The 15,093-nt window shown below is 37.3% G+C and overlaps 1 protein-coding gene across 1 annotated transcript in view; it reads right to left on the bottom strand.

Moving 5' to 3' along the window:
• The window catches only part of Swip-1 (EF-hand domain-containing protein D2 homolog Swip-1), a 144,904-nt gene extending 130,650 nt beyond the window's left edge, over window positions 1-14,254 (bottom strand). Inside the window, exon 1 of the mRNA XM_090383934.1 lies at window positions 13,889-14,254. Within this exon, the coding sequence (XP_090240060.1) occupies window positions 13,889-14,052 (164 nt within the window). The 5' untranslated portion in view covers window positions 14,053-14,254. The remainder of the gene's footprint in view (window positions 1-13,888) is intronic.
• Between the last annotated feature and the right edge of the window lie 839 nt (window positions 14,255-15,093).

The raw sequence follows: 15,093 nt of genomic DNA, 5'->3' as shown, positions 1-15,093 counted from the left end.
GCAGTGGTAATCTCTGGTCGTGCAAGTCAAAGCGATAAAGTAGCAGTTGTGGAACTTCGCATGGCTATCACGGAGTATCAAAAGAGTACGATCGTGGTAGCTTGTACATTGGGTGTTTTCATATCAGAAACTACACATCTTGTTAGTTTCTCATGGCCCACTGTGATTAAGTTGTACAAAGAATAGTGCCAAATGGGTCAAACCACCTCCCATCTCAATACACTATTGGGAATTGCAAGAATAATATCCCAAAAGATGTTGCACAGACTCAAACGTATGGGGTTCCACAGCAGACAACCCAAGATACACCCTCTCCTCACAATCAAGGGCAAATTGTGGTGTTAACAACATGCTGATTGGCCACTGGAAACAAGCTTGCTGGTCAGATAAGTTTAAATACCTGTGCATCACCAACAGACTCCTTCATATGTGGCACAAGTAATGAAAATTCACGGACCCATTATAAATGGTGTCCACTACAGCAGGTGGTGGTGGTTGCTTAATATGGGGCATGTTTTGTGGCAAAGAACTAAGACCACTTCTTAGCAATAAATAAACTCTTACACCAACTGTAAGAATAAGTAAAAAAAAAATAAATTAATTGCAGCCATTATCAACCCACTGCAGGATGGAAGCCTCCTCAGCAATTCATGCTGAGGGAAATGGACCATAATCTGCCACGCTGGTCCAGTGCGGATTGGCAGATCGGCTATATTTAGCAGTCAGGGGCTTGAACCCCGGTCTATTCAAAGAGCGTGTACCACTGCACTCCCGCTCCTGACCACTCGGCTACGGAGGCCTTATTTTACTGTAACTGAAAATTTACAAATTAAAATAAAATAACAAGATACTATGTGTTTACAAAATAAAATATTAATTTTGTAAATACATAGTATTTACAAAATTAATATTTAATTTTGATACTATGTATTTACAAAAACTAATATTATAATAAATTAAATTATGTACATTGTGAAAACATTAAAACTAATAAAATATACTAAAATAAACCGGATTAAAAGCGATAAAAACCTGGAGCTTTCGGAAGCATCGGCTTCCTTCCTCAGCAGTAACAAAACTTCCTGCAACACTTCCTTATATAACAGGCTCACGGTACTTATACACGCGGTTCAGTCGGCACATGGTCTGAGCTGGAAGTGGAAACAGCTCGGGAGTGTGTCAAGGAAAACCATTCATCCGTACTTAGGACAATGGTTTCAAACAGAGGATGTATACCTCTGTCCATATTCACGATATTGTTGTAGGATGAACAGATTCGTAAGCTCTCGAGCCATTTACGGTCCCAGAACCCATGCGCTCAATCCACAATAACCGCATCCTCTGGGGAGATTTGATGCTGCCTCTCCCAAAAATCGTAGCCAGGTGGGAAGGAGCAGTAGTGCGTATCACATGCTTCTCGATTAGACCAGGGTTCGAGCCCGTCACCACCAAATACGGAAAGGTCAGGGAATGACCACCGCATATCCCGGAGCAATATGGCCTTAGTTGCTAATGCTCCTAAAAAACCAAGACAACAACAACTCCCAAAAATGCTTGGCCACGGCAGACTTGTTGTAATCAGCAGTTTTTATAGCATTTGCATGCTCCCCCAGACGATCCTTGAGCCGTCGTTTTGTCTCGCCCACATAACATTCCCCACAATCCGGGCATTTTATCCTGTATACCACTCCAATACTCGGGTCCTTTGCTATTGGGTCTTTTACTTGGGAAAACTGTGTGCAACCTCCGCCCGGGAAGCTGCACACAGCGTGTTTTAAACCCACGCAAAATTCTCGCTAGATGCTCAGTAATGCCCAGATAGTAAGGACTGTATGCGGTAGCCACAGGAACAAACAGTTCCTGATGGTTGGACTCTACTAAAGCTGTCTATGATCCTCTGGAGTATCCGCATTTTCTAAGGTCTGCTATGACTCGTCTAATTTCACATTCTTTGTCCGTCCTCAGAGGTAGTACAGTGTGACCCTGCTCTATCTAGTAGAGCTTTTACCACATTATTCTTATGTTGTCCAGCTTGTGCCGAACTATAATGGGTGTACTGGCCTCTACACATGGTGTTTTTTATACACTGAAGTTTTAAGCCTAGGCCCTATCCTAGAGACAAGTACATCCAAGAATGGAAGGGTACCTCCTGTCTCCACCTCTGAGGTAAATTGTATAAATTGGGAGAAGCTATAGGAATCATCCTCTCTCCCCTTCTGGACCACGGTAAAAGGTATCATCAACGTACCTCTTCCATTTCTTTATGGGGAAACTGACATCCACCAAAAAAACTCCCTATTGCTCTTCAGTAAGTTGCCTATTACTCAAATTGATAGAAGTACTCGTTTTGTTCACAATTTGAGTAATAGACAACTTACTGAAGAGCAAGAGGGAGTTTTAAATCTAGGTCCTAAGTTTACGCTTGTACCTCCCATTGCGGAGATAGCAATGGGTATTGAATGGGCCATTAGCAAGCTACCGGAGGCCCTAGATAAAGAGATCCGGGTGAAGTCTGCCGTTATTTTGAGCCAGGTGAAGAAAGTATCTCCGAATCTTAATTTTAGTCAAAGAAAAGCCTTGAATGAACTGAGAAGAGACGATGGAATTGTGGTTTTACCTGCGGACAAAGGCAGATCGATGGTTGTCCTAAACAAAGAAGACTATCACAAAAAAGCATTGGACCTTTTACAGAACAATAATATGTATAAAGTTACTCAGAGAAACCCATTGGTTGGTCTAGAGCGGCTCGTTAATAAACTGGTACAGACTTGGTTAAAGGCAGAGAAGATTTCCAGGGAGACCTTTTGGTTCTTACATGCTACTGGATGCAAACTCCCCAGGTTCTATGAACTTCCGAAAACTCATAAGATGGAAGTCCCTCTCAGACCCATCGTATCATTTATAGGAAGCCCACATATGCTTTGTCGGGGTACTTGGCTAAATTGATTTCACCTATAGTGGGTCAGTCCAACTATGTCATAAAAGACAGCAAAGAATTTGTGGGTTTTGTGAAAGATCTGATTGTAAATGAAAATGAGAGCATGATTTCTTTTGATGTTGTGTCACTATTCACATGTATTCCAATTAAACTGGTCATATAGACCAACATATCACTAGCAAGTTCTACTGGCAGCTCTTAGAGACTATGTGCACCCTCCTATGTTGAGTAATGATGTCTCTTTGGGTAATAGATCACTTTTAAATGTAGAGGATATTTGTTCTGGTGTGGAACTTTCTCTGGCCAGCACCACTATGGTGTACCAAGGTGTTATGTACAAACAGGTTCACGATACAGCCATGGGATCTCCCATTAGCACCATCATGGCCAATTTGGCCATGGAGGAGTTAGAGGGCAGGGTTTTTGGTGGATGTCAGTTTCCTATAAAGAAATGGAAGAGGTACGTTGATGATACCTTTACCGTGGTCCAGAAGGGGAGAGAGGATGATGCACTCCATTGGCTTAATAGTTTCTCCCAATTTGTACAATTTATCTCAGAGGTGGAGACAGGAGGTACCCTTCCATTCTTGGATGTACTTGTCTCTAGGATAGGCCCTAGGCTTAAAACTTCAGTGTATAAAAAACACTGTGTAGAGGCCAGTACACCCATTATAGTTCAGCACAAGCTGGACAACATAAGAATAGTGTGGTAAAAGCTCTACTAGATAGAGCAAGGTCACACTGTGCTACCTCTGAGGACGGACAAAGAATGTGAAATTAGACGAGTCACAGCAGACCTTAGAAAATGCAGATACCCCCAGAGGATCATAGACAGATTTAGTAGAGGAACAGAGTCCAACCGTCAGGAACTGTTTGTTCCTGTGGCTACCGCATACATTCCTTACTATCCGGGCGTTACTGAGCATATAGCGAGAATTTTGCATGGTTATAAAATGCTGTGTGCAGCTTCCCGGGCGGAGGTTGCACACAGTTGTGTCCCAAGTAAAAGACCCAATAGCAAAGGACCTTAGTAGTGGAGTGGTATACACGATAAAATGCCCAGATTGTGGGGAATGTTATGTGGGCGAGACAAAACGACAGCTCAAGGATTGTCTGGGGGAGCATGCAAATGCTATAAAAACTGCTGATTGTATACAACAAGTCTGCTATGGCTGAGCATTTTTGGGAGAGGCAGCATCAAATCTCCCCAGAGGATGCGGTTATTGTGGGTCGAGTGCATGGGTTCTGGGACCGTAAATGGCTCGAGAGCTTAAGAATCTGTTCATCCGACAACAATATCATGAATAGGGACAGAGGTATGCGTATGCATCCTCTGTTTGAAACCATTCCTAAGCACAGATGAACGGTTTTGCTTGACACGCTCCCGAGCCGTTTCTGCTTCCAGATCAGACCATGCGCCGACTGAACCGCGTGTATAAGTACCGTGAGCCTCTTATATAAGGAAGTGTTGCAGGAAGTTTTGTTACTGCTGAGGAAGGAAGCCGATTCTTCCGAAAGCTCCAGGTTTTTATCGCTTTTAATCCGGTTTATTTTAGTATATTTTATTAGTTTTAATGTTTTCACAATGTACATAATTTAATTTATTATAATATTAGTTTTTGTAAATACACAGTGTAGTAATTTTATTTTAATTTGTAAATTTTCAGTTACAGTAAAATACTTATTCTTACGGTTGGTGTACGAGTTTATTTATTGCTAAGATATGAATTTGCCCAACTCAGAGGCCTTTTCCAGGATAACTAAGACCACCGGTCATATAGACCAACATATCACTAGCAAGTTCTACTGGCAGCTCTTAGAGACTATGTGCACCCTCCTATGTTGAATTTTTTCCCCAGACAAAAATAGTACCTTCCAAGACAATAATGCACCATGTCATTGGGCCTGTGCTATGTACGAATGGTTTGAGGAATACAGTGAAGATGTCAACCATTTCAATTGGCCTCCAAATTTGGCTAACCTCAATCGAACTGAACACCTGTGGGTTGTTTTGGAATGGAAAGTGAGTAATATAGACATGACCGTTATCTAATCCAAGACTGTGTAAAGCCTTGCAGGCAGCATATCCCTATGGATATCTTCAGACATGTAGCAGAGCCACTATTTGCCTAAGCAGAGTCTGCTTAGGCAAATAGTGGCTGTTATGTAATCCATGCAAATGGTGGCCCAAAATGGCATGAGATCATAATTCTATGATCATTGACTGTATTCTTCATCAGCAAGATAAAGTTTTTTTTTTATTAGTCAAGTAGGACCACCAAATCAGAGGAGTTTACAATTAATTATTTTGACAATGAATACAAGTTTAATCCATATTCAGCAGTTACAGTCTTGAGCTGCTGTCTGCTAAAATGTGTGTGCTTGACCACTTTATTTCAACAGCAAGGTAACCAAAATTGAACTTCATTAGATCTAATCTTCTATTGCTTCTCAAAATTTTATATAAGCCCTCTTGTTCTTATTTCACTCCACTTGAAGATACCTCACGTTTGTTTGTATCACAATCCTTAAATCTTTCTCATCGTGAACCACCTTTAATTCTGTGTCCCCTAGTTTTCACTCCAGATTATTTTCCCCAAATGCAAAATCTTATACTTTTAGGATAAAACTGCATTGCCATCTTTCAGACTATGTGTACAATTGTTTGTTTAGCAATACACAGACACAGCTAACATCTTTTGCAGGGCCACATCAACACCAAGTGTCTGCATGCAAACAAGAAAATGTCACTCCTCTCTCTCAAGCATGAATGTTCATTTTGTCATCTCCTAAACAAAAAAAAAAATAAAAAATCTACATTCATTCTGCTTCTCCCAAGAGGTGGTAAAAGTATTACAGTCCAATCAATATTTAATATTAGTCTAACACTGATTTTTACATAATTTTAGTATTTAAGATGTGATTCCTCTGAACTAAAATGTTCATTTGCAGACCTACCTAAAACTATCAAATGCAACAGATAAGGTTGTCAGAAAGTCTTTGACAAAAGCTTTCCTGTATACCAGACTACCTACCACAGTTTTATCCCATCATTGTTCTCTTTCTTGGTGATTCCCTTCTACTTCTCTCTCAGGGTAATTCAGATTTTTTTTTTTTTTTTTTTGCCTGGTGCAGCATAAACCTCAGGCTTCCTTGCACCATAAGGCTAATAATAATAACAATAATAATAACCACAACTGATCACCTATTTCTCCTTGTAAGTAGGGCGATTATGGATGACAGTTCCTGGAAATATTTTCTGTTAAGAAAGCAAAGTTGGAAAAATAAAGTTTTGGAGTACTACTTGCTCCTCAAAATTCAACATTTATTGCCTAACAAAAACCTGACTAATTTAAGACATATCTGATATAATTTTACCTGGTAATGTTGGTTATAACTGTTTTCTTAATTAGAAATTAGCTAGAAGAGACAGGAGTAACACAGCATTAATTAAAAACTTAATGGCAAATGTAGCCCAATTACAGACACCAATTAACTGTAAATAAAACTCAATTTTTTTTTTATGAAAACCCCAAACACGAAAGGTATCAAAACCTATAGTACTTAGTACCGTGCATGGGTTGAAGGAAAAGTATGGGGGGGGGGATGCCGGAAACTTTGCTCTAGAGACTAAACATGGGTTTCACCACTTTTCCTCCAATAAGCAAAGTGGTGGTATTTCACCTGTTGATGAAAGTCATCTACCACCTATAATTATCTCGATTATTTAATTCTTATTAATCAGTTAAATTTAATTTTAAAAAATAATAAAAAGCAAAGGCATATTTCTAATATTTGGCCATCATCATAGTTCATCAAGTTCTCTGTCACACAGTAGGGCCATCACAACAAGAATTCAATAATATCACCATTTTTCTGTCTCTAGCCCTCTCCTTCGGCCCACGATGGCCATCAGCCTCTATCAAATCATCCAACTTAAATTCTCCTTCCTCTCAGTGTCTTGCCTATCACTTTCCCTTCAATTACACCTCTTAAACTTTCTCCCCTTGGTACATGTCTATCCAATTTTTCTTTCTTTTCCTTATAGCTTTTATCAATTTTCTCCTACACTCCTAATTTCTAACTTTATCTGTCCATTTCACCCCTTAAAGCCTCCTCCACACTCATGTCCAAAGCTTCAATTATTCTAATATCCCTCTCCTCCTTTGGTATCCATGTTGTCTCAGCCCCAAAAAAGCATTATACTACACAAGACATTCAACTAAATTTTTTCTTTAACTTTATATCCATTCTTCCTGTAAATATCTGCTTCCTCTTCTCAAATACTATCGTATCACTGCAATTTAATTTCATGAATGCTTCTCCTATCACTTGTTAATCTAAGATATCTACATACATTTATCCACTTCTAATATTCTCTTATTATCTTTTCCCATCGTTATAACTTTAGTCTTATCAAAATTTATTCTCATCCCATATGCTTTGAAACTTCACTTAAGTCTTTCCAACAAAATCTGTGATTACTCCTCTACAGAAGCATGATATTTTCACTCTCTTCTTCCTTCCCCACTGACTCTTACTATTACCTCTGCATATCTCTATTAACAAATTAGGATGGATACAACATCCTTGCTTTATCTACCTACTTCCATTTTTCTTGTATTACTCACACCCATTCTGAAAATACTCCTTTACCCCAATAAAGTTCCTCCATCAATTTTCTATCTCTCCAATTCCCACATACTTTAGTATCTCAAATTTTTTTCCCAGCTTAACCTATCAAATGCACAAACATTCCAAATAAAAAAAAAAAAAAAAAACAAACATTCTTATGCATCTATACAAAAATCCTTAATTATTCCTACTGCATTCCTTGTTCCTCATCTCTTCCAGAGCCCACATAATTACTCTTATTATTTCCTCCAATCATGTGTTCATTATTCTGAGCATCACTTCTGTTAAAATTCAGGAGTGTGCTGTCAATCTGCTAACAAGGTGTTCACTCAAGAAGAATTTCGTCTAAGGGTAATCCCTGGTAAAAACAGTCTGTTTAAATTTGACCAAACTAATTTTTTTAATAAGAGGACTTAAAATAATCTCCAAAAATTTAACAAGAGGCATACATAAGACCCATTCCCAGTACATCTCTGGTTACATGCACAATCACACTAATGACTGAAATTTTACATTTAATTGCATTTTCTCTTCCTTTCCTACTGGAATCAACTTTTATTTGTTTATTGTATTAGGCAGTCCAATTTAACATTTGACAACCCTACCATGTATTTATAAAATCATACAATAAAAGCCAGTAGAAAAAGGAAGATAGGTTCGGATCAGGAATGTATTACTCAAAGCATAGAGTCCATGTAATGTCCAAACAGCAGCTCAAGCTGTTTCCTGAATATAGTCACTATTGTAGTTCAAGCAGTTACTCATTTTTTTTTTTTTTTTACTAGTTTTTACTCATTGTCATACAAAAAAATCCATGCAACATTATTCATTATATTGTGGTATACAATAAGCAGAGTTATGAACACAATCTTCATCATAAATAGCATCTATAGGTATTCATCTATAACACAATGACATCCACTACTCAATAACCAAGGCATCACTATGAACTGGATTGTGTTCAACAGATTGTCCATCACTATGGACAATCTGTTGAACACAATCCATTGGGAAGCACCATGATCTCCTAATATTCTTATCTGCAAATGTCTGTGGATGCAAACTCTAAAAAGGAAGGGGATGAATCTGATTGGTCCACTTGATATCGATGGTTCTACTGTTGATGATCCTGCTCAGATAGCAAACAAACTGAATGAGTATTTTGCATCTACATTCACACATGAGGAGTTATTAAGGTTTGAAAATGGCAGAAGGTTATCAAATTGTAGCAGGGTGATTAATGATTTTGTAATAACTGAGAGCAAAGTGGAGGAGAAATTGATGAAGTTAAACATAAGAAAGGCACCTGGGGTGGATGGGAGCTATCCAGTTATATTAAAGGAGGCAGCAAAGCAACTAAGCAAACCCTTAGCCATAATTATGAGAGCATTCTCCATTATTTTACCTGGAACAGAACACTTCTGTTCCAGGTAAAATAATGGAGTCACTGGTTAAAGATGCATTGCAGGATCATCTAGACAAGACTGCAACTATAATTTAGACACAGCATGGGTTTGTTAAGGGAAAGTCTTGTCTGACAAATTTGATAGGATATTATGATGTGGTTACAAAGGAACGGGATGCAAAAAATAATTTTGATATCATATGTCTGGATTTCAGGAAAGCTTTTGACACTGTTGCTCATGGAAGACTATTGTACAAATTGGAGCAGAATGGTATTAAGGGTAAGTTGCTACAATGGATAAAAGGACGGTTGTGTGGGAGAAGACAGAGGAGGGTAATTAATGAGTGCTGCTCTTTGTGGATTAATGTTATTAGTAGAGTCCCACAGGGTTCGGTGTTGGGTCCACTGTTGTTTTGTATATTTATCAATGATATTGGTGAAGGTATATCAGGATTAGAGCCGACCGGGCTAGCCGGGTGGGTAAAGTGCCTGTCTGGCAACCCAAAGGTCGTGGGTTCGATTCCTGCCTCAGGCTTGGATCGAAGTACTGCAAAAACCTTGGGAGGTGCATTATGGCCACAGAAGCCTATGTGCCAACAACTACCAAAAAAAAAAAAAAAAAAAAAAAAAAAAATCAGGCTTAGTGTTGAAGTTTGCAGATGATACAAAGGTTGGCAGGGTTGTTAATGACAGTAATGGCAGTGTGCTACTGCAACAGGATCTAGGTAATTTGGGCAGATGGGCTAAGAAGTGGCAACTGAAGTTTAACCTTGACAAATGCAAAGTACTGCTTATGGGTAGAAGTAACCCCAGAGAAACGTACCAACTGTGTGGTACTACACTTAAGGTTGTAGAAAATGAAAAAGACCTGGGAGTAATTGTGCAGTCAGATATGAAGTTTTCTGAGCAATGCAGACAGGCTGCCAGGGCAGGTCATGGGGTTTTGTCAATGATATATAGGAATTTTGCTAGCAGGGAAAAGGAGGCGATTGTCCCTCTGTATAAGGCAATGGTCAGGCCACTGCATACAGGTCTGGAGGCCTCATTTTAGGAAGGATGTAGATTTGCTTGTGCATGTACACAGAAGGGCAACAAGATTGGTGAGGGGAATGAAGGGATCCTCTTACCAAGGGAGGCTTAAGTTCTGCAAATTGCAGTGACTAGAGACTAGGCACCTGCGCGGTGATCTGATTGAGATGTATAAGGCCTTGAATGGGGTGAGCACGCTGAATTCTGATGGGATCCTTCCACTTGTTCAGATTACGAACCTAAGGGGGCATAAATTCAAATTAAGAAAAGACAGATGTGAGGAAATTTGCCTTTAGCCAGCGGGTGGTTAATTGCTGGAACAAACTTCCATCTGTCGTTGTGGAAGTTGATAAGTTAAATAAATTTAAGGAGGAACTGGATAGGCATTTGTAGGGAATGGTGTGATTTTTTTTTTGCCTGATGCTGCAGAAGCTCATACACTTGCTTTCTTGCATCACATGCCACTACTACTACTACTACTACCACCACCACCACGTTACACAGGATCATAAACTGAGATTAAACAGAATCCATTTTGGACTATACCATTAATTCGTAATATGTGGGTGCACCATAAATTACCTATAACTTAGGGCGATACATATATGCTGCAGCATCATGAGTTGCTAGCAGCACAATGAGTAACTATTAGTTAAGTTCAAGGAAGCAGTATAGGGCAGCACCATTAACTCTTAAGAAAGAGCAGCACCAGAAGATTAATCAAAACTATGTGGGAGGGGTATCACTAAATTGCAAAGATGAGCAACTCAGAACTTTAAACTCATATTTAAGGACATACCACAAATGCCAAAAAGTGTCACAACAATGCACTAATAGCCAAATCCAGTTGAAAGAAACAAGACTAACAAAATAACACAAGCACCAGCAATATAGAGGTAGAACCTCAAAAATCTAGCATCCTTGGGACCCAGAACATGCGATTTTTGAAGGTTATGCACATAGCATAAGGGGTAATTTGTAATTCATTATTTTTAACAGTTCCTCTGCTCTCTATAATCTCCACAGAATGATAGTCACCACATGCACAGATATATCATGTAAAATATATTAATTTATGCGGTGTGTACTGAGCAAGCATATATATTGAAATTCAATTTGTTTTGATATAATAATCTACAATATAATATTCTTCACGGGACTATAATTTCTTGTGTATTATGGTTGAACAATTAAGTGAACTGTTTAATCACAATAATATATGTGCATGTGGACTTTCTCAGTTTTTTTTTTTTTTTTTTAACACTTTTTTGTAAAGCAAAAATTCAAATACTCCCACTAAAGGACTCTTTAGTCAGCAGGTAGTTCACTGCTGAAACAAACTTCCATCTGTCTTTGTGGAAGTTGATACCTTAAATAAATTCAAAGAAGTGGACAAAAATATGGAGTCAATGGATGGGTGAAATGGGAAGCTTTTTTTTTTTTTTTGGCTGATGTATAAGCTTGCTTTCTTGCATATGATGCAAGAAAGCAAGCTTGATGCTGAAAACGTCTTAGCTAATGCTAAGACGTTTTCAACATTAATTTTCTCTCATATCTAATCATTGAAGTTGCACCTCTTAATGCTTTGTGGCAGAGCTTCAAATTGTTACACTGTGAATGTAACAACTGGCTTCATATCACAGAAGATCTCTTGCTCACATTCAACTGTTCAAACATGCAGGTTTTTCAATGATATTTCACTCTGTGTCAGTCAAAGATAATAATGGAGATAATATTCAAATAAGGGAGGACATAAAAAAAAAATAACACAAGTTCTTCAGAAGAAAAAAAAAATAATTTTAAATATTTAATTTTAATATAAAAATGAATCTTCCACAGCAGTAATCAGAAAAGATTGAAAATAAATGTGGCATCAAACAGTGATGAATTTTGAAATATTTCCTGCTGATTTAAGATGCACCTCAATGCTTTGTGGCAGAGCTTCAAATTGTTACACTGTGAATGTAACAACTGGCTTCACATCATATAATACATCAGGTAGCTTTTTATTTCATTTATCATGTGCACATGTAAGGAAAGTAAATATCACTACAATACCTAGTTACGGATTAATGAACCTTTGCTACAATTTCCTTATAATTCTGTTCCTAACCAGAGACCACTTTTCTTAAAACATATTGCATGCAAGTACTTTCTACAAAAAGAAAGGGAGAAAAAAAAGCATTCCCATCCCAGATATATCCTTAACCAGGAACTGCTCAATTCCCCTACCTCAGAAGTGAAATTTATAAGCATATAGTTACCCACTTCACTTTTAGAACAACCCTTGTGAATCAAAAAGGCACATGTGTACGTACAATATATGTAGAAGTCCAAAATGCTCCATCATGAAGTTAAGCATTTAATGACTTCTAGCAAATTCTTTTAATATAACTGGATAAATGAAATCAGCTCCAAGTATTCAGTTCTCTTAAGTGTGATAAGTGTTTGTATTACAAACTGTTCCTAGAATACTACCACTGCCATGTACACCATGCCACTATTATTACATTATTAATAAATTAAAACAATCTTTATCTCCACCTAATATCCTAGTTTTCTGAAAACTGAAAAAAAAAAAAAAAAAATCAGACCATAAAAAGTATATCTCCACTAAAAACATAGCTAGCATACCAATCCAGAGTAATTCAAACCACATATAGTACAAAATATTGTAATGTTATTGTTATTCACTACCTTGTCATGACTTGAAATGCTGCAAAATAAATGTTGTGCACCAATAAAAATAAATTCAAGGAATAAGTGGTTAAATTCTGAGAGGGGATGGATAGTTTTTTTTTTTTTTGCTGATGCTCTATAAGCTTACATCATTTTCCACTATTAACTACGAAGAAACAAATCGCGAAATAAAGGACAAAGCGAAATGAGATACTAGCATTAAGTTCTCTCTTGTGGCGATGTGTTCATATTTCTCTGTGTAGCAATTGCTGAAAACACATATCATATGATATTATTAGATTTTTTGCTAATCTTTTAGTTTCTGCACTCAGACTACAAGGTGAAACTTTGGGGGGGGGGGCGCAACATGAAGCGTTCACAGAATCTCTTCCTTCTTTTTTGACCTAGATACTTGCTCAATTGTCTTACTGGTTAGTTTAAGGTAAAACCATATCGAGACCATTTCAGAGAATTGGGACTCCCCGTTATTGAAATTTAATATATTAGGCTTTTTTTCCCTGAATAATATTGTTAATTGCTGCATTCCAAAATGGTAGGTATTCTTTGAATCCACCCATCCAAAGTTAGAACTGCAAGGTTATTTATTTGAAGCATTTTATTATCCAGAATAGAGTTAAATACCCATTTCGAAGCGAGTAACTATATCAACAAATTGTCGCGTACCATAATATAGTGTCCTGCTAAACCATTATTAATTAAAGAAATGAAAAGGCTTTCGAAAGTTCTAAAGCTGTTAAACATCCATTTCGCGTATGCATTTTATGAATACGATACTTAATTTCCGAAATAAGAACATCAGTGTTTGGAATTCTAGCACTTTCCACGCAAAACACTCAAGATGAAATGTCCTTACTAATACTATTACAATACTTCAGTACATATTAACTAGATATATCAACGAAATGCTTCATTTCGACATATTAAGTGAAACATATATAATGCCATTTGAATGGCAAAACTGCAGATATTTAATACTAAGCGCTCACATTATGTTTCTGCTGTAAAACATGTTCAATAATGATTTCGGTATACTGGTTCCCATTGATCCACGATGGTGGCATATCAAACTGCATAAATCGAAGTATAAATAAATTTAAATACACTGGAAAAAATAATTATATATATATATATATATGCGTGTAAAGAGTGAGAGAAAGTAAAAAATATATATCAAAGCCTACTTTCTAAAAGTCTTCTCATATTCTTTGATCTCCTTACGAGAAAATTCAGGAAATTCTGTGTACGGATTAAATACTCTTTTAACAGGCTCCATAAATCCATCCCCAGCGCCTTCGTTTATAGCTTGTCTGCGAGCTAGCTTAGCAAACAGTTCAGCATCAGCCATAGTAATATTTTGCAATAAATTCCCGAATACAAACTAAAATAAGTTACTAATAATAACTTTGGGTTTATCTTCAAACATTCAACTTGCATTAACAGTTAGATTTCCCGTTTCAAGTACACGTTAACCGTACCAACACACACGCCCGTTTTCTTAATACCGTTACGATACTGGCTCTCAACGTGACTAAATGCAAGGAACAGGTGAGCACTGCACAATTTAAACCAGGCCGCTTACGTATTCCCGGAAGTGACTAGGAGACGCAGTGAATCACATCCATGTTTACTTCCTTCTGTGTCAGTGTGTATATACACGTGAGTATGTCCTATACATACGTATAGGAGACCAGATAAATAAATTTTCTGTTTATACGCCAGGATTAGAGAAGAGTGTATAATGACTTGAACAAAAAATTATTGAAAATCAGTGTACTGATTAACAATAATTTTACAAATTTTGTACTGCCAAGTGAATTCATAGTTATGTAGAATGATATTCGCTAGTGATACGCTGACCACTTGACTGTCATAATAATACTTCTTATGAATAACAGCAATTTAACTGTATTTTGTTATACTGTATAAAGGTGTGCTGAACGTGGATTTGCAAACATAAAGGGGATCGAGCTTTCTTTTTTGTGGGTTCATAAGTTATAAATGACACGAAATGATGACATCTAAATACAGTACTAATTTTTAAAAAGTAGGTTTTGTTTGCAAAAGAAAAAATGCATATCTACTTGGGAAGAACGGATCACTTCCTAGGTCATTATTGCGAAAACAGTTTATTAGATGTACCACAACAGGGTTAAGATCCAGAAAACGAGTCGTTCACGGAAATGCAATACACATACCTAGGTAATGATGAAGTCGCACTCCTTAAAATAAAATACAATAAGTAGTGAATTTTAAAAATAACAGTTGTTAGAATGTAATACAATAAAGGTATATTGCAACCCAGATTGTCCTCAAGTCGCTACGAGGATGAAAATATCGATTAATCAATCAACATTCGTTTATTGTGTCAGATCAATACAAAGTGCTA

This window comes from Mastigoproctus giganteus, chromosome 10 (genome assembly GCF_048544385.1).
Source record: "Mastigoproctus giganteus isolate SK-2022 chromosome 10, ASM4854438v1, whole genome shotgun sequence".
Classification (NCBI taxonomy): Eukaryota; Metazoa; Arthropoda; class Arachnida; order Uropygi; family Thelyphonidae; genus Mastigoproctus; species Mastigoproctus giganteus.
The sequence above is the reverse complement of the archived record's forward strand: the minus strand, read 5'-3'. Positions and strand labels throughout refer to the sequence as shown.